Source organism: Coturnix japonica, linkage group LGE22C19W28_E50C23, assembly GCF_001577835.2.
Source record: "Coturnix japonica isolate 7356 linkage group LGE22C19W28_E50C23, Coturnix japonica 2.1, whole genome shotgun sequence".
NCBI lineage: Eukaryota > Metazoa > Chordata > Aves > Galliformes > Phasianidae > Coturnix > Coturnix japonica.
The window spans coordinates 510,888-530,708 of NC_029544.1; the positions used below are offsets into that span (position 1 = coordinate 510,888).

Here is a 19,821-nt window from a genome sequence, read left to right on the forward strand (position 1 = left end):
CAGGGTGTGAGAAGCAACCTGTGCACACTCAGCTCGTGATGACACCGAATCATCCCAGAAAACACAAGTGTCAGCAGGGTCAGCAGGATAGGAAATGACTGAAGGGGTGAGGAGGATGCCAAACCTTGTTCCTTTATGGAACTGCTCAGCTGTGTGTCAGGGGGTGAGGGATGCTGTGAGGTGTGTGGGATGGGCTCTACTTGGTGGGGGGGGGGGGTCACATTGAATTCATTGGTGCTGCTCAGAGCAGGGAGCTCTGTTTGGGGTGGGGGTGTGGGGTTGAAAGGGGGGGGGGTCGTTGCTTGTGATGATGAAGTGGGGATGGGCAGAAGGAAAATGCAGCTCCCAGGGCTGTGGGCTGCATGCAGGGCTCATGGTGGGGCTCCCTTAGAAAGCACAGGAGATGCAGCACCCAAAGGCACCTATATCTGCACTGACACCCCATAGAGGCGAGGACCCCCCCCTCCCCCCCGAGGTGCTTTCCCTTTGCTCCACAACCATCACCCTGGGGAAGTGCAGACAGAGGAATGGAGCAATCCCAGGAGCTGGAATTACCAGCCCTCCTCCCACTCTGGGCAGGCTGTAATTAGGACACACACGTAATGAGCTCCGGTGAAGTTGGGGTGCAGCCTGCATTGAGGTCCTGGGTTTCACCAGGCTCCTCCCTCAGCTCCAGGGACCCACATATAGCAGGGAGAGCTCAGCAGCACCCACATCGCTGCCAGAGAGCTGAGATGCTGCTGAGCACCGGGATGATGAAGGCCTTCATCCTCTTCCTCGGGGTGGGAATGACCTTGGGCTGTGAGTACCAGAGCTTTGAGTGGGGAGGGGGGCTGCACTGGGCTGAAGGAAGAGGGGATTTGAGGGGAGCTCAGGTGCTTGGAATGGGGTTGGATCCTTCCCAATGAGTGGGGGATGTTTCCATGCTGGATGCCTGGGGGTTCTGCTGGTGATGGTATGGGGGCTGTCCTTCTCTTGGCTGGGTTTGTGCTCTCCTCCTGCAGACCCACCTTCCCTCTGTTCCTTTATCCTGGGGGAGAACTGAGGGCAGTTGCACTATTTCCTTACCCACAAACCTCCTTCTTGCTGCTGGATGGGGGTATTGGAACCCAGCAAGGCACAACGTGAATGTGCCTCAGCCAAAGCTCTAAGAGAGCCCAACACAGCCACACAGCACAGCTCCAGAGCTCACATTAGAAGCAGACTGTGATGCTCTGGGGCTCCCAACACCCTGAGGGTTCTCACCTGGCTTCACCCCGAGCCAACTCACACCTCAGGCAGTGAGCAAAGCCATGTGAAAGCTGTCATCACCATCCCGTGCATCACCAGGACCTGATGGCAGCTTTCAGATCTATGAGCATCCCAGGTCAATGGGGCAGCACTTGTGGGACAGGTCTGGTGGCAGCGGGTTTGCTCACCCCATCGGTCACACCGAGGTGGTTGAGGAGCTCCAAGATCATCCTTGGTGTGAGTTAAGAGGGCTCAGCTCCTCGCTGTATGGCCAGGAGCTGCATGCAATGCAATGCAATGCAATGCAATGCAATGCAATGCAATGCAATGCAATACAATGCAATGCAAAGGGGCAGAGCAGAGTGTGTAGGGCAGCAGGGCTCAAAGGCTGCATGGATAGGGGTGGCTGCTGCAAGAAGGAGCAGTGTCTGAGCTGTATCATGCTTTTGGCTCTGCTCATTGCTGCACGTGATGAGCTGCTGTCATTGCTGCATTCTTGCATGAAGTGTGGACCCGTGGCCTGTTCTCAAGGAGAGGAGTTTCGTCACCATTCTGATGCCGTGAGCTGTATCTGATGCTCCAGAAGCAGGCAGGATGAGCAGTGAGTTTTGCAAGGCTAAAATGTAAGAGGAGCTGCTCCCACATTGGGCTGCCCGTGAGGAGTCACCACGTTCTCATCCTGATTAACAACCCTCAGCTCTGGATGAGGAGCAGAAGAACTGTTCAGCTCCAATACAGGCCGAGTATCCACTGACCTTGACACAAGCTCAGTGCAGACTCCTTCATCACTTGGGGGCCATTCTGAGGATCTGGCTGCCAAAACCACATCTGGCCTCAACTTGCCTCATTTGGCAACAACAGGGAGAGGATTCTGCTGGGGGAGGGCAGAAAGTTTGGGTCCTCTGGAGGGGAGGGATGGGTTAGAGGTGAGGGCAGGAGGACAAGCCCGGAGCCTTCCATGCAGATCCTCAGCATTGCCTGGGCACAGCATTTGGGCACAGCATCCTTTGGGTACAGCATTTAGGCACAGCATCCTTTGAGCACAGCATCCTTTGGGCACAGTATCTTTTGGGCACAGCATTTGGGCACAGCATCTTTGAGCACAGCATTTGGGCATAGCATCCTTTTGGCACAGCATTTAGGCATCACATCCTTTGGGCACAGCATTATTTGGGCACATCCTTTGGGCACAGCATTCTTTGGGCTCAGCATCCTTTGGGCTCAGCATCCTTTGGGCACAGCATTTGGGCTTAGCATCCTTTGGGCACAGCATTTAGGCACAGCATCCTTTGGGCATCCTTTGGGCACAGCATTTAGACACAGCATCCTTTGGGCTCAGCATCCTTTGGGCACAGCATTGCACAGATACTGTGCTGAGTGTTGCTGGACATATCCCTCTCCTCCTGACCTTCCTCCAGCATTTCCAGCTCTCCCTTTGGCTCTTCTCCCCAAAGAGATCCAGCATCTCTAACACAACCATGAAGAGTTACAGGCTGCCCTATAGCTGCCTGCTTGTATTTAGGTTCAAGCCTGGTGAGCAAGCATCCACCTGCAGCCATCTCACTGCAGGGGACAGTCTGGGATGCTGCAGCTCTTCTTGTAGCTGAGCCTTGGAAAGGAATGGACAAAGCTGAGCTCTCTCTGAGTGTTCTATGCAGCTCCCAGCCCCATTGAGCTGCAGTTCATCCCAGTGCTGGGCTTTGCCATAACACACTCAGGTAATATTTCAACCCATGTGTGGGCAGTTCCTGCCTTGTGCAATCAACCCCCCTGGGGCTGGAAGATGAGCCTGGATGTGTCATTAGGGGTGACTGATCCCCACTGGCTCTTTGTGAGTGAGAGAGATGGAGACAGGATGGGGATTGCTGCTGCTCATCCCCATTGGGGCTCAGTTGGGTGACCTGGGGGCTGATGGAGCAGATGGAATGAAGAAGAACCACAAGCAAATCTCCTCTGTGGGCACCTCAGGAAGCCAAGCAACACTCAGTAGTGCCCAAATAGGACTGATGGGGCAAAGGGGTTCTTCCCTCCCATCAATATGGGTCCATACATTGGCAGCTCCAAGTAGAAATGGCTGGGGCGAAACACAAAGCAACAGAGCAAGGGATGTGGTTGGAGGGAGAAATCACTCAGTGCAACATTAGGTGGTCGCAAAGGGTTTGGGGTTGGATTGGGATTGGACTGTCTCCCACCTTGGTGCTATATAGTGCTTTGTGAGTGCCCCCATTGGGACGTGATGTTGGCACTATTCATAGCACAGCTCAAGGCTCAGCTCTAATTTTAGGTGTGTAATGAAGCTCCACGACACATGGATGGTATAAATAGCTCAGGAAGGAGTCCCCTGTATTCATTGCAAATTGCCAACGAGGGCGTCTGGAATGTGGTCCTCCTCTGGGCATAACCTGAGCCGGGCATTAGTGGGTGAATCAGGGCAGGAATGAATGGAGGAGCCAGGAAGGTTCTTCCTGGTGCCAAGTAGCCGCAGTGTCTGTGTGTAGTTGAATGACCACAGGGATGTTGTCCTGAGGACTCATCCAATCCAAACCCAACCCACCCACCCTAAAAGGATGATGAGTAGCTCCAGCCGTAGATCTTAGTCCATTTCACTCTGTCATAGTGAGGAGGGAGCACATGGGCAGCACTGTGGGCACTGGGATGCTGCAGAACGAGGGGCTGCTCAGCCCCATAGCAGCCAGAGTTGTTCTTTTCCCCTTTGGACACCCCCATTGTGGCTGTCCCCATCCTATCCCTTAGTCCCCATGCTATCCCTTAGTCCCCATGCTATCCCTTAGTCCCCATGCTATCCCTTTGCCCCCTTGTCCCCTTGTCCACCAGGACCCAGAAGGAAGAGCCGCTCTGGATTTGGGTCTGAATGGAGCAGGGCTGCCATCCCACCCCATAGAATCCCACTGTTGTTTCTCTCCCCCAAAGCCCTATACACGGACCCCGACTCCTGCAGGGGACGCTGTGATGAACCCTACAGCCATGAGGATGAATGTCACTGCGACGCCGACTGCAGGAGCCGCAACAGCTGCTGTAGGGATTACCCAGAGCACTGCAGGGAGGGTGAGCATGGATGGGTGGGCAGCACCCAGCAATGGGGCGCAGGGGGCTGCTTTGCAGTTGGGTGCAGCTCCGTCACCCTCTCTCTCTTCTCTTGTCTCTGTGCAGGTGAGGAAACAACGCATAGACACACTGCAGGTGAGCAGCATCACCCCATAGGGATTGAAGGGAGCAGAGACACACCTGAAGGCTTTAACCCACAAAGGGGGGGCTTGGTGCTGGCTGGGAGCACCCCTCCATGCTATGGGGTCATGCCATACCCCCCCAGCTCCCATCTCTGCCCACAGAGCACTTCTCCCACAGCCACGATGCCATCAGCGACAAGGAGCTGCTCCACGTCTCCGAGCAGCTCTATGGGGCGGATTACAACAAGGCTCAACCCAATGACATCAACATTAACCCACAACACCGGGCTGACCCCGACCAAACAGGGCTCCAGGAGGATCTCTCCCCCGAGCCGTGAGTGTGATTCATTAGTGCATGGGCAGGAGGTTGGGCTAGATGTTCTTAAAGGGCTTTTCAAGCCTTAATGAACCTATGGTTCCTTAATGATCATATGGTTCCTTAATGATCCTATGGTTCCTTAATGATCCTATGGTTCCAAGGGGATGCTATGGCCAGGATCTGGACAGCAGGGCTGGGGGCAGGGATGGCACCTCCCCCTGTACAACCTGTGGCCATCAGCTCATCCCCTCCTCACCTCAACCTCCTTTCAAGGCATCATTGAGAGCAATAATGTCCCCCCTGAGCCCCATCTTCTCCAGGTTGAACCATCCCACTCCCCATCACATTTATATTCCAGACCCCTCCCAGCTCTATGCCCCCCTCTGGATACACACCAGCACCTCCACATCTTTCCTATGACCCAAATGCATCACTTGGCCTCATTGGACCTCATCCCATTGACCTCAACCCATGGATAAAACCCATTGGACCCCTCTATAGAACCTCCCTACCCCTCTCCTGAGGTCTTTCTCTCCCCCAGGCTCTATGCATACGTCAATGAGAAGCTCTTCTCCAAACCCACCTATGCCAGCTTCATCCGTTTGCTGGACAACTACCAGAGGGCAACGGGACATGAGGAGGAGGTGACAGCCGAGGAGCTGCAGGAGCAGAACATCTTCCTCCAGGAGGTGATGAAGACGGAGCTCATGAAGAAACTTTATGCTTTCCTCCATAAGAAAAGTGAGCGCGGATCAAGGCTTGGGTTGGCCGTGATGGGTTCCATGTTGTTGATCTCATGGTTCCTTTAATCTGAATGCAGATCGTTATGGATCCGAGGAGGAATTCCTGCAGGATCTGAAGGAGATGTGGTTTGGGCTCTACTCCCGAGGTGATGGAGAGAAGGATTCCAGTGGCTTCGAGCACGTCTTCTCAGGTGGGGTGCACCCCAAAAGGATGGGGAGTGTGAAGAGGCTCCTTGGGGCCCTGGATGGGGGTTTGGGTTGGGATGGGGGAGCAGAGATGGGATTTGGGGGGTTCAACACAAGCTGATGCATCCAGGATGTAGGAGGGCAGAGCTGGGGGATTTGGGGTGGCTGACCTCGATTCTCCTTTGTGTTTAGGGGAGGTTAAAAAGGGGAAAGTGAGTGGGTTTCACAACTGGATTCGCTTCTACCTCCTGGAAAAGCAAGGACTGGTCAACTACTACAGCCATAACTTTGATGGGCCGGTGAGTCATCCTATGGGGCAGTGCAGGATTCATCCTATGGGGCAGTGCAGGATTCATCCTATGGGGCAGTGCAGGATTTGGGCAGGGAGTGCTGACCCCACTCCATCAGCTGCATCCCAAGACCCCCAGGATGTGGGGCAGAGCTGCTCAGCCTTCTGCATCCCCATATAGGGATGGAAGCAGGGTGGGGAGGTCCCAATACAATGGGTGAATGGAGCAGATGTGGGGCTGGGATTGCCCTGCTTGGGGTGCAGCCAGGCTTTGCTTGGCTCCCATGCCCTGCTATAGAGGATCTCATTCCCAACCCCCTTATTGCTGTTCCCAGTGGGACACCTACCCTGATGTACTGGGGCTGCAGTTCAGCTGGGATGGCTTCTACAAGGAGGTGGGCTCTGCATTCATCGGCTGCAGCCCGGAGTTTGAATTTGGCATCTATACATTGTGCTTCATTGCCCGACCTGGAAGGGAGTAAGTACTGCATCCGTCTGTCTGTCCTCTGCCCATGGAGCCAGCTGAGCCCTCCTGTCCCCATTCTGGATTAGGGAGACCCTATGAGGTTGGGATTGGGATTGGGCTGAGCCTGGTCCCGTTGCCCTGAGCTTTGGGATGGGGTTGGGGATGTGGGGACGCCAGGATCACCCCATGGTTGAGGTGATGGGGTGGAGCAGTGCTATGTGTCCCCTACAGATGTCACCTGAGCTTGGGTGGCCACGGTGTCAGCATCCAGACCTACACATGGACCAAATCTACCTATGGCCACGGCAAGAAATACATCGCCACGGCTTATATCATCTCACCCTGAGCCCATCCACATCCCAGGCCAGGAGGAATGGGGTGGCAGCAGCCCCTCTGCTCCGGGGCCATGGGCTGCCCCACATCATGGACCCACTGTGTAGGGCAGTGCTGGTCCTGCCCTGGGAGGCAGATGGCCACAGTGTGGAGCAGGGCAGCCCATATGGAGGCTGTGGGGTAGGACGGAGGTGGCAGCCCCATTGCCATCAAGTGGAGGCATTGCGTGCTCGTAACATGAAAGCCAGGGGGGGCTGTGTGGGATTTGCAGTGGACAACAGCAACCTTGAGTGGAATAAATAGTGATGCTGGAAGGAAACGCATTCAGTCCCTCACTGCTGTGGGTCAGGGTGGGTTTGGGGGTCTCACCATCCGGAGCAGCACCCCATAAGTTGTGTCTCCCCCCATTCCTCCCTTCTCCCAGCCCTGCAGCAGCTGGGTGCTAATGGGCTGATTCCTGCTCCAAGCAGCTGCCAGTGGGTCCTGCCCCAAGGAATTGCTCCTCTGGGGGCCCCCCGAGCTGCTGTGCCCCTCCAGCCGTACCCCTGAGGCTGTGTCCCCTCCCTGAGGACCATCACAGGGGAACTGGGGGGCTGCCTGCACTGAAGCCCAGCTGAACTCTCCCCAGAGACCCCCCAGCTCCCCCAAGTGCCCCCAGTATGAAGCACAAACCTTGGAGCCCCTTGGACACCCGAAGTAGCTCCATCCCCCATAACCCCACATTGCCCCCACACCTCGGGGGTGACAAAAGACCCCAAAGCTTCAATGAACCCCTTCAAATCTCCCCTCTCCCACCCTCCTCCCCACGCTCAGCCCCACACACGCACCCACAGCAGTGGGGCGACTTGATGCTCCGTATCCCCGCCCTATTTCCATCCCCATCCCCTCCTCCTTCTGCAGCAGCTCTGGGTCCCAGGGTAGGGATGCGGCTCTGGAGGGGCAGCACCGCCGAGATTGGAGCTGCCCGACAGATGGCGGCTGCAACAGTTCCTGGCGGAGGGGTGGGCGTCCCTTCGCCATCTGCCAGGGGTCACAGGTGACCCCCCTCCCCCCCCAAACCCCGCCTCAGGGGAGGGGGGGGGCATGCCAATGCCAGAGCGTGATTTATAGGGATGCACTGGGGAGCAATGGGGGGGGTGGGATGAATGGGTGCAGGATGGGGGGGTGGCTTTCTCCCTCCCCATCTCCGTGCTGTGCAGCCAGTAGCATGCAGGAGAGCATTGGGGAGATGGTCTCCTGCTGGGGTGGGTTTGCAGGGGGCAGATTGCAAAGGGCAGAGCACAGGGGGGTGATGATGATGACCTGCATATCTGGAGCCCACCCTAAAAGCTTTCCAAGCGGAGCTATCAAGGCAGCTGGTGGCAGCTGCTTGCTGCAGGGCTGCCCTGGCAGAGCATCCAGCTCCTCCTCCCCAACCCCAGCTCAGATATCATCCCCGTGGTGCCCAACTGTCCTTCCCTGTCCATCCACAAGGATCCCGGCATCACAGAGGATGGAGCTCTTCCCTTTGCATCTCTCCCACCTGCATCTCACCCCTTTGCAGCTCTTCCCTTTGCAGCTCTTCCCTTTGCAGCTCTCCCACCTGCATCTCACCCCTTTGCAGCTCTTCCCTTTGCAGCTCTTCCCTTTGCAGCTCTCCCCTTTGCATCTCTCCCCTTTGCATCTCTCCCCCTTGCAGCTCTCCCCTTTGCATCTCTCCCCTTTGCATCTCTCCCCTTTGCATCTCTCCCCTTTTGCAGCTGCAGGACACCCAGGGCTGATTTCCCTTGCACCCATTTCTGGGTTGAAAATGAAGTCAAACCCCACCAGGTGCATCTCACCCACCTGGCTCCCATTCTGCCCCAATGGGGATGGGAGATGCTTGGGGTGATGCTGGGGAGCTGCTCTGCACTTTGGGCTGCATCCAGAAGGACGTTCACATAGGGATGTGGCCAAGGACCCTGAAGACCCCTTGGTGTCCTGCATCCTGTGCATTGCCAGAATGGACCCCAATAGACCCCAATGATCCACCCCATCCCTCCTGCTCTGGGGACAGACTCCACATAGAGTCAAGGGACCCCCTAAAAAAGTGTTGGGAAATGAAAGAAAACAAGCAGAGGAGAAAGGGAAGGGCAGGAGAAGGGAGGAGAGGAGGGGCAGGTGTCAGCAAGCTGCCTCCAGCCATCTGTTGCCAGCTCAGGGAATCAGGGCCCCCCTCCCAGAGCTGGGTCTGATGGGGATGATGCTCTCTCTTGGGGGGGACACACGGCCACGTCCCCCACCTGAGCGCAGTGGGGGATGTGGGGCTGAGAGGGAGTGTGGGGGGAGGTGTGGGGCTGCACCCAGGAGGAACGGGGCCGTCCCCGTGGTGCCCCCATAGAAACTCGCCTGGCAGATGTGCCCCCTCCTATAGTCAGGGTTATATGAGGCGAGGTAAGAGCAGCCCTGCAGTGTGGCTTTAGGGGGTGCATAAAGGCAATGAGCATCATGCAGGGGGTGCAATGAGCACCAGGGGGTGCGTCCCCAAATCATCGCCTCGAGTGGCCCCAAAGGTGGGCAAGAGACCCCCAGAAAGGTTCCCATCCTAAGGCATGGCTCTGCCCTATACCCCACAACCGGACCCTGGGTCCCACACCGTCCCCATAGGAGCTTTATGGAGTGAGGATGAGGAGGGTCCTCATCCTAATCCCGGAGGCTTCAGGGATTGGGACGCCGAGTGGAGGCTCATAATCCCCTTCCAGTAAGTGATACGGCCCTAACTGCCCCGATGGGACTCTGACCACATCTGGTCACACAGCCCACAGGGGGCTGCCCTGCATAGAGCTGTGCTAAGAGGATGAGGATGCAGATTGGGGGGGGGGATGTAGGATAAACCATTTACCCCGCGGGCTCTGTTCTCTCGGTGGCGATCAGATGTCGGAGCCGAGGCTCCATCTGGGCACGGCGGCACCTTGGAGGCCCCCTCCTCACTTCGTGCCCCTTGCAAACAGCCCCACGTCATGCAGCCACCTGCCATGCAGCTCCCTATGCTGGGTGCTGTGGTAGAAATACCCCCCCAATGCAGCCCCCCGCCCTCCCAGCACCAACCCCGTGCTCTGCCCTGCACTCTCAGCTCTGTGCCAGGGAAGCGATGCCATCCCAAGCACAGGAGGGGGCTCAGAAAGCTGCTTTCCCTGCCCTGAATGGATGAAATGACCCCAAACAAACTCCTTGAGCATCCTAGAACAGACCGAGGGGCTGTGCCATGTTCTCCCCCCCTGGTCTATTTGGGGATGGAGGAGAGGGGCTGCATCCTATTGCCAGGCTCTGGGCACCACGGATCCTCCTTTCACAGCCAATGTTTCCCTCTGGGCTCCAAACCCGGAGCCCCTCCTGGGGGGGGGGGCATTGCTGGCAGCTGGGCTGGGGGCTGTGCTCAGTGCTGGGTTAACGAGCTCAGCCCCACAGCGCGGCCGTTAGCACATATGGGCACGCGAGCGGGGAGTGACGCGTGCCGGGATGCTGGCAGCAGTTTGGGTCAGAGCTCCCTTCTACTCCCACAGCTGCAGACTCCGTTCCGGACACAATATGGGGTGTGAGAGCAACCATGGTCCAAATAATGAGATGCTCAGGGCCACCTCCCTGCATCCCCCCTGCACACCTCCTTTATCCCCTGCACACCTTCTTGCATCCCCCTGCGTCCCCCCTGCATCCCCCCCGCATTCCCTCTGCATCCATCCTATATCCCCCCTGCACCTCTCCTTCTTCCCCTGTGCATCCCCCCTGCACCCCCCATTCACTCCCTATTGCACCCCTCTTGCATCCCCCCATATCCTCCCTGCAACTCCCCCCCTACCAAACCTTTTCCCCTGCATCCCTCCTTCACTCCTTCACCTCCCATGCATCTTTCCTGCATCCCCACTGCATCCCCCCTATATCCCTCCTACATCCCCCCTACATCGCCCCTACATCCCCCTTACATCCCCACTGCACCCCCCACGCATCACACCTGCATCCCCACTGCATCCCCCTACATTCCCGTCCTTGCATCCCCCCTACATTCCCATTACATGCCTCCTACTCCCACTTGCACCCCCCCATTGCATCCTCACCTGCATCCCTCCTTCATTCCCCCCTTACATTCCGCCTACATTCCTTCGCTGGCATCCCCACTTGCATCCCCCCCTATATCCCTCCTGCATCCGCCGCCTACATTCATCTACATCCCCCATAACATCCCCCCTACATCCCGCCATGCATCCCTCCTACATCCTTCCTACACCCCCCTACATCCCTCCTGCATCCCACCTGCATCCCCCCTACATCCCTCCTACATCCACCTGCATCCACCTACATCCACCTGCATCCACCTACATCCACCTACATCCACCTGCATCCCTCCTATATCCCCCATTGCATCCCCCATGCATCCCCACTGCATCCCCCTACATCCCATCTACATCCCCCCTACATCCCATGCGTACATCCCCCCTTACATTCCCCCCTGCGATCCCCCTACATCCCTCTGCATCCCCCCTACATTCTTGCCTGCATCCCCCCTGCATCCCTCCTGCATCCCCACTCCATCCCACCTGCATCCCTGCTGTATCCCTGTTCCATCCCCACTGCATCCCACTGCATCCCTCCTTACATCCCCCTACATCCCCCCTTACATCCCCCCTCATCCCCCCTCATCCCCCATGCATCCCTCTGGTCCCCCCTACATCCTTCTGCATCCCCATGCATTCCCCCTTACAACCCCATGCATTCCCCCATGCATCCCCCCTGCATCCCCCCTATACATCCCCCTATACATCCCCCTATACATCCCCCCTACATCTCCCTTACATCCCTCCTATATCCCCCCATGCATCCCCACCTGCGTCCCTAACTGCATTCCCCCTTACATCCCTCCTGCATCCCCCTTACATTCTCCCCTACACCCACCTGCATCCCCGCCTACATTCCCCCGTAACATCTTTCCTGCATCCCCCTACACCGCCATCTACATCCTCCTACATCCCCCATGGCATCCCCCCTTACACCCCTTACCATCCCCACTACATCCCCCACATCATCCCCTTCACCCCCTCTGCACCCCCCCCCCCCCCTAGTAAACCCCCCCCCCTCCCATCACAGAGCAGCCCGTGGCTGTGGGGTCAGGCCCATCTACTGGGGGTGACGCTCCCATTGCCTATTGACCCACAGCTGCCTGCAGCCGTTGCAGAACCACGCAGGGCCAACAACGGCCGGGGCTGTGTCCCCACTCACCTCTCCCCATGTAACCCCCCCCCAATGATAGGAGGGACACCCCGCGGGGATGCGGAGCAGCCAACTGTTCCCCGCTGAGGCCGGCGGGCCGTCAGCGCCGTGCTGATATCAATCCGATGCGAGGGGTTGTTAATGACGCTTATGAATGTAGGTGGCGCGGGGATTCGAAATTAAAGGGGGTCGGGGGGGGGGAGGGATTGCGACGAAGGCAGAGCCCGGTGGCAGACGGAGAAAGGAGAGCTCTCCCCCTCTGAAAGGGTCCATCTGTGCCGCCGGGTCCCGTCTTTGTGCTCCTTGAAAGGGACAGCGGTGGCACAAAAGCGGCCGCAGAGGCTGCAGTGATCTCCGTTTCCCCCCGGGGAGGTGGGTGAGGGGGTGGGGAAGGGGAAACTGAGGCACGGAGGGGTGAAGGGAGCAGCACCAGGTTGGGTTTGGGGAGCAAAACGCACTGCTGGCCCTATGGATGCACGCAGCTTTGGGGGTTGCTTTCTATTTCCTCTTGGATTTGGGGGTCCTTTGGTGGGTTCTTCACAGCCCCATTGCCTGGATGAGCCCCCCCCCGAGCTCAGCTCTTTGCTCCCTCTTACATTGAAGCTCAGTGCCTCAGTTTCCCCATCTGGATGGGGGATGGATGCACCCAGGTGTGAGTGCAAAACCTTTCAGCTCCATCTCAACTCCCTGCATCCCTATGGGATCCCACAAGCCTGGAAATCACCCCCATCCCTATGGGATCCCACAAGCCTGGAAATCACCCCCCATTCCCACCCCACTCCCCCCTTGGGGGCTCTTCATAGGAGAGCCACCCCCTAATTGTGACCTGGGGGGGGTGGGGGGGGATTGGGATGGGGACGAGTTTAAAGACGGGATTATTCCTGTTCAAATTCTGATTAAACCATCCCCAAGCCGCCCTGCTACAAGATTAAGCAGAGCTCTAATCTCAGCCGAGCAGCAAGACTTGGTCAATAACTCCCAATCTCTCCGCTTGTTAGTTTATCTGGTGGGGATTAAGCAGGGAGGTTCCTGAACTTGTATTATAATAGGATGGTTGGAAATAAAAAGAGGGGGAAAAAGGGATGTATGTGTGTGTGTATGTGTGTGTGCCAGGGCTGGAGCTGCCCCATCCCTATGCTGTTCTATGGGGAGCACAGAGCTGGTGGCACCCATAAGGTGTCCAAGAGTGAGACCTGAGTGCCCCATATTAAGGTGGGAGGGGGGGGTTGGACCCTCCTCACCCTACACACCCATCGTGGAGCACCCCAAGGTCAGACAGCCCCACCAAGGGCAGGGTAGGGATGTACCCTGGGGTGCCAGGTGGATTCATGGCATCTTTAGAGCTCTCTGGGTCCTGTTAGCAGTGTGTTCCCCATTATCAATGGGGCTGGGAATGGTGGCTGAGATGGGATGGTGTTGGGATGTGGGGTGTTCTTTGTATGAGGGATGCTACGGAGATACGGGATGATTTGGAGCCATGGGATGCTCCATAGATGTTGAATGTTTTGGATATATGGGATGCTCCAGATGGGGGACGGCCATGGGAAGTGGGTTGGCCTCAGGATGTGGGGTGTTCTAGTGATAGATTATGGGATGCTGCAGAGGAATGGGGTCCTCCAGAGATGGAGGATGCTCCAGAGATGCTGAAAGTTCAAGAGATGTGGGATGTTCTGGAGATATGGGATGCCTTGTTGATATGGGGTGCTCTGTTGATATGGGATGCTCTGTAGATATGGGATGATCTGTAGATATGGGATGCTCTTATTGATATGGGATGCTCTGTAGATATGGGATGCTCTTATTGATATGGGATGCTCTTTAGATATGGGATGCTCTGTAGATATGGGATGCTCCATAGATATGGGATGCCCTGTTGATATGGGATGCTCTGTAAATATGGGATGCTCTGTTGATATGGGATGCTCTGTAGATGTGGGATGCTCCATAGATATGGGATGCCTTGTTGATATGGGATGCTCTTATTGATATGGGATGCTCTTATTGATATGGGATTCTCTTATTGATATGGGATGCTCCATTGATATGGGATGCCCTGTAGATATGGGATGCTCTGTGGATGTGGGATGCCTTGTAGATATGGGATGCTCTTATTGATATAGGATGCTCTGTTGATATGGGGTGCCCTGTTGATATGGGATGCTCTGTAGATATGGGATGCTCTTATTGATATGGGATGCTCTGTAGATATGGGATGCTCTGTAGATATGGGATGCTCTGCGGATTTGGGATGCTCTGTGGATATGGGATGCCTTGTAGATATGGGATGCTCTGTAGATATGGGATGACTTGTAGATATGGGATGCTCTGTAGATATGGGATGCTCTTATTGATATGGGGTGCTCTGTAGATATGGGATGCTCCATAGTTATGGGATGCTCTTATTGATATGGGATGCTCNTGGGATGCTCCATAGATATGGGATGCTCTTATTGATATGGGATGCTCCATAGATATGGGATGCTCTTATTGATGTGGGATGCTCTGTAGATATGGGATGCTCTGTTGATATGGGATGCTCTTATTGATATGGGATGCTCTGTAGATATGGGATGCTCCATAGATATGGGATGCTCTTATTGATATGGGATGCTCTGTGGATGTGGGATGCTCTGTAGATGTGGGATACCTTGTAGATATGGGATGCTCTGTAGATATGGGATGCTCTTATTGATAGATATGGGATGCTCTGTGGATGTGGGACACTCCAGATGCAGGATGGATGGAGCAGATGCTGGGGGAACGCCGGCCCTAATCCCTTGGCCCCGGCCCTGCTGCGTAAACACTCTGTACAGCTTTGCAAACAGATTGAAGCACGGCTGATCTGGAGCGCAGCGCGGAGCTTAGGGGCTTCATGGAGCCAGCAGTGGGATTTAGGTGAATTCCCCACCCTGAGCTGTGGGATGGGGGGCCCAGCCCGGCTCTGTGGGGCTGTGGGGATGTGGGGAGGGGGGCTGGATCTTCCCCAGTCTCCTAGACCCTAATAGGGTATGGAGGGAGGTGTGTGGGGTTGGGGAGAGCTGCCCTCAGATGAATGGGAATGCGGTTGCTGTGGGGTGATCTGATCCCAAAACCTTCTGCCTTCATCTCCTTTGGGTTTATGGGCATCCTCCACCATTTGGGGTCACATCTGCATCTCAGATCCTGGAGCAAAGGGGGATCTACCCCAACATGGGGCCACCTCCAGCACCGTGGCAGGAAGAGATGCTCTCTGAGAGCTGCAGGGATGGGTTGGGTGCTTTGTATCATGGTCCCAGCTTTTCAACCACCCCATTTTAACCCTATTTAAACCCAATTGATGGCCACGCTGAGCGGATATCCCAACACACCCCACATCCCTGTGTGCCATCCTCAATGCCAACACTGTGTCCCTATGGGGACCACGCACAGCTCCTCACCCATAGGACCACATTGACCAGCAAGAAAAGCAAGCTGCCAAAATCTTCTGTGTCCCCCCCCCAACCCAACCCCAAAAGGGGGGTGGAAAAGACGATTAACTCGAGAACCAGCAGCCTGATATTTCAGCTTAGTGGGAAAATCCTCGTGGTTTCCCAAGCTGGCCACATTAGGAGCTCAGTGGCTCCACGGCGTTATCAGATTACAAACAATATCAGAATTACAGCTTTTAAAGCTGGGTTTTACAGGGGCTTAGCAATTATACAGCCACCCCATAGGGGGAAGAGGGGGTGGTTTGGGGTTGGGACCCTCTGGGAATACCCAAAGGAGCACCCAAAGGGGGTCCCTGCTGTATATCCAGGGGGAGTTGTTACATAGGATTGCATGTGTATAGGTGTGTGCATGCACGTGTATAGGTGTGTGCATGCATGTACATGACCCAGGAGCATGGGTAAGGAAGGTTACTGGGTCTTTGCACACACGTGTGCGTTGCTCCATCCCAGCCATGCACCCCTCACCCACCCATGTCCCCCTCTGAGTTGGGGGCATAGGAGATCCCCCATTGCACATCCCCAATCCCTTTGCAAAGAGGCTGCAGCTGCAGCCCCCCCCCCCCCCCCAGAGAGCCCCTCACCGTGCACAGCTTGCAGGGATGTGACACTCAGTGGATCCCATTGGGTTCAATGCAGCAGCCGGCGTGGGGCTGGGGGGGACAGGGAGGCCCAGAGCTGCGTGGGGACACGTGGCACAGCCCCACATTGGGGGGTGGAGGGAGGAGAGGTCCCCATGGTTTTGGGGACAGCTGTGGGGCACGGGTGCAGGAGCAATATGCTGAGCAGCAGTGCAATGCACACACTGAGTGTGGATGGGGGGAGGTGGGACACTCGTGCATGCACACCTGTGTGTGCACCTTTGCACGTTGCTCTGCTTGAGCTGATGAGTGAGTGCGTGTAGATCTGCATGGGAGTGTGCAAAAGGACCTGTGCAAAGAGACAGGGGTCAGATACCACCATCCTCACCCCTCCATCCCCACTCCATCACCATGGGGACCCTCCTAGGTTCACCCAGAGCCCCTCAACCCCCCCTTCTACCCCCACTTGGGGACCCTCTTGGGTTCACCCCGACCCCAGCCCACCCCCTACTAACCCCAACACTTCCCCTTTGGGGTCACACCTCCCATCGTTCCCCCCCATCACCACGTTAACAAGTAGAAGGACATCCCCAGGGTGACATTGCTTCAAACAAGACCACAACTTTATTATATGAGCTAAAAACCCCAATTCTGCTTTCTTTACAAAAGGATAAACATTTGCTCTCCGTACAAAAGGGATCTGGGGGGGCTGAGGAAGGGTAGGGGGGGGTTGGTTGGTGGGAAGGGACATCCAAATTCCCACCTCGATACAGAACAGCTCTGTATGATGGCAAGGTTTTGCCCAGCTGGGCTCACCAGGCCAATGGGATTTGCTGGTGCAGTTGCTTGGATTTGGGTGAAAAAAACCACAAATTATTGCATAGCCTTCCAAGTTATTGCTCATAGAAATACGCAGGGATGAGCTGGGAGCTGACGGGCACCATCCGAAGGATGAGAAGTATCAGTGTTAAATACGGAGCTCACCACGATGATGGGTTACCCTGGGGTTGAGGGCTGGGGTTACTCAATGGAAAATGGATCATCGGGGTATGGAGGGGGAAATAAATTAAATAAATAACGGCTAATAAATAATCCCGGAGTGGTGGAAAACGTGATGAGAACCCCCCAGCAATGCATGGGGATGGGAAAGGAGGAACGGGGGTAAGGAAATAAGTTAGGCAGCATCAGCACCCCGAGTAAATAATAAATAAAACAGGGGAAGAAGAAGATGAACTTCTTTGGGCTGGATGTCTTCGGGTACAGCAAGGGTCAGGGCTCAGCCTGGGTATGGACATCCATGAAGGCATCACATCCGTGCACCCACAATCCCAACCAAGGGATCAGGAGTGAGGAGTAGGGCTCAGGAGGGGGATGGAGTCCTACAGTGGAGGAGGATGGAGTCCTACAATGATGCTCTGAAGGAGGATGGAGTCCTACAATGATGCTCTGGAGGAGGATGGAGTCCTACAGTGATGCTCAGGAGGAGGATGGAGTCCTACAGCGATGCTCAGGAGGAGGATGGAGTCCTACAGTGATGCTCAGCAGTTTCCCACCTGGCCCCATAGAAGGAACGCCATCACTCTGGTTACATCTCTTATAGAAAGGGACCCACACTGTGGCTGATCTCTCTGCCCCAAGAGTTTGGGTCTACCTCTGTTGGTCCCCGAGGTTGGGATGGAGCTGAGGAAGGTGTGAGCCTGGCTGGTTCACAGTAATGGGGTTCTCTGTTGGATGGGAAGCATCATGGGGGAAAAATCCCTTTGGGTTCTGGCAGGTGGTCCTGGGAGCCCATTGGGGAAGCACGGCATCATTGGGGTGAAGGGAAGGGACACGGGTTGGAGCCCACCTGGAGCAGGACACATCACTCACAGCATCCCTCTGCCCCAAGGTGAGTCAGGATGGTGTGGCAAACCAGAGACGTGGGGCAGGATCCCATGGAGCAAAGGTGGGAAACGCTGTGGGGCAAAGGCTCCTCCATGAGCATCCCTGGTGGATGGGGATGGGGATGGGGGGATACAACCCTCAGGCTCCTCCACCCCAAATGGGTTCAGCTCATGGAGAAGACCCACATACACAGTCACTCCTTAGAGCTGGTTCTGCTTCGAAGCCCACATCCCCCCATGGAAAGGTGTGATGCTCAATGGAGGTGTGGGACTCCGCAGTGCAGTGGCTCTCAGGAAGGGTTTACATGGCTCCTGGGGATGGCTCTGAAAAGCAGCACGGTGACACGAGTGGGAGGGGACAGGAGGACCACGGGGATATCCCATGGGGCTCAGGAGTCCACCACACTGCCCCACAGCAGTGATTTCCTCGCTCCCATTGAGCTCCATTCATAAAAGAGCTCCTCAACGTGGCCCATCACTGCACCAAGAGTCTGGATCCGACCCTGCTTTGCTACTCGTTGAAGATGGCATTGAGTTGAGGCCCAGCCACGTGGTGAGGGTAGGACTCATAGCTCATGTCTATGGGGATCTCATAGCGGGGCACTGCGTTTTGGAAGTGGGTGGGATGTCCATGTGCACCAGCCAGGCTGACTGAAGGGTAGTGAGCCATAAAGGCGTAGGGTTTATCCAGGTCTGGAGAGCCATCCTGCTTCAAGGAGAAGTTCCCACTGATGCTCAGGGGCGGCGTGAGGGGACCCTCGTATGGGGGAGTGGTGCAGTCGGGGGGGTTCCCAAAAGAAGCATCCACCAGGCTCTTGAAGGCGGGGGGCTTTAGGTGCAGCAGGTGGGTTTCCATTGAGCCATAGGGGGGGCTGGGCAGCCCTGGGGACTGGTAGGTGAAGGAGTGGCTGGAAATGGCCGACTCACACCCCGGGGTCTTCTCCTCATGCTTATCCAGGAATAAGGTCTGCGGTCCCAGCTGCAGGCAGCCGGCCACCAAGTTACTGGTGGGTTGGGATAAACCTTTGCAGAGCATCTCCACGAAGCTCTTCCCTTCTGGAGTCTGCCCCGTTTCGAGCACCTCGGACAGAGCCCAGATGTAATTCCTTGCCAACCTCAACGTCTCAATCTTGGACAGCTTCTGGGTTTTGGAATAACAGGGCATCACCCTCCTCAGGTTATCCAGGGCATCGTTCAGTCCATGCATCCTTGTGCGCTCACGAGCGTTGGCTTTCACCCTCCGAGCCCTGAACCTCTCCAACCTGGCCTTGGTCATCTTCTTCTTCTTTGGTCCTCTTCTCTTCGGCTTCTCCCCATCATCCTCTTCCTCCTCTTCCTCCTCGATGCTGTCGTGCTCTTCGTTCAAGCCCGGCACCAACCCAAAAGTTCCTTGCCTGCCGTTCTCTGCCTTCAGCTCATCCTTGGAGCTCAGAGCTTCATCCATCCAGCTCTGGGTGCCCACCAGCTCTGCCATCTCCTTGGGTTTGGTGTAAGTCTTCGTCATCCCTCAGCTCTGCAATGAGGAGGGGGGGAGAAAACAGGAGATGTCAACCAAATCCAGCAGGAACACTGAGACCATAAGGAAATCAAGTCATCCCCCCCCCAAAGGGGCACCCCTTCTGTCCACCTACAGCACCTGTCCCTACAATAACCTCCAATGGGTTTTATGATAAGCTCCTTGTTGCAGTATGGGGCATGCAGCAGCCCGAGTCTGATTTACCCTAAAAGGTTGAGTTTTGGACAACATGAAAGGGGCAGTGATCAGCTCTCCATCTCCCATCCAACACACAGCACCAGGAGCCAAGGAAGACTTTTCCTAAGAGCTTTATTTTTTTAGAGGAATTCAACTTCTCTGAGCTTATTTTCTGTTATTTTGGGTTATTCTCAGCCAAGAGTTTGGCTCTGACCTCCTTATCTCC

General features: G+C 55.9%; 2 protein-coding genes across 2 annotated transcripts; one reads left to right on the plus strand and one right to left on the minus strand.

Moving 5' to 3' along the window:
* The first annotated feature begins 342 nt into the window (after window positions 1-342).
* ENDOU (endonuclease, poly(U) specific) lies at window positions 343-7,073 on the plus strand. The gene is made up of 9 exons (XM_015886860.2): window positions 343-801; window positions 4,162-4,296; window positions 4,402-4,431; window positions 4,581-4,752; window positions 5,279-5,478; window positions 5,558-5,671; window positions 5,859-5,965; window positions 6,291-6,433; window positions 6,653-7,073. Exons 1-9 carry the CDS (start codon window positions 603-605, stop codon window positions 6,765-6,767), a joined length of 1,215 nt encoding a protein of 404 aa, XP_015742346.1. The 5' UTR covers window positions 343-602; the 3' UTR covers window positions 6,768-7,073.
* Window positions 7,074-16,672: 9,599 nt separating this feature from the next.
* On the minus strand, window positions 16,673-19,511 carry NEUROD4 (neuronal differentiation 4). Its single transcript, XM_032441110.1, has one exon. The coding sequence runs from the start codon at window positions 19,404-19,406 to the stop codon at window positions 18,414-18,416; it is 993 nt and encodes a 330-aa protein (XP_032297001.1). The 5' UTR covers window positions 19,407-19,511; the 3' UTR covers window positions 16,673-18,413.
* Between the last annotated feature and the right edge of the window lie 310 nt (window positions 19,512-19,821).

Coding starts and splice junctions, on each gene's coding strand:
- ENDOU (XM_015886860.2), top strand. CDS start 603: ATGAGCTCCGGTGAAGTTGGGGTGCAGCCTGCATTGAGGTCCTGGGTT. Junction 4,297..4,401: donor CCCAGAGCACTGCAGGGAGG/GTGAGCATGGAT, acceptor GTCTCTGTGCAG/GTGAGGAAACAACGCATAGA. Junction 4,432..4,580: donor AACGCATAGACACACTGCAG/GTGAGCAGCATC, acceptor CTCTGCCCACAG/AGCACTTCTCCCACAGCCAC.
- NEUROD4 (XM_032441110.1), bottom strand. CDS start 19,406: ATGACGAAGACTTACACCAAACCCAAGGAGATGGCAGAGCTGGTGGGC.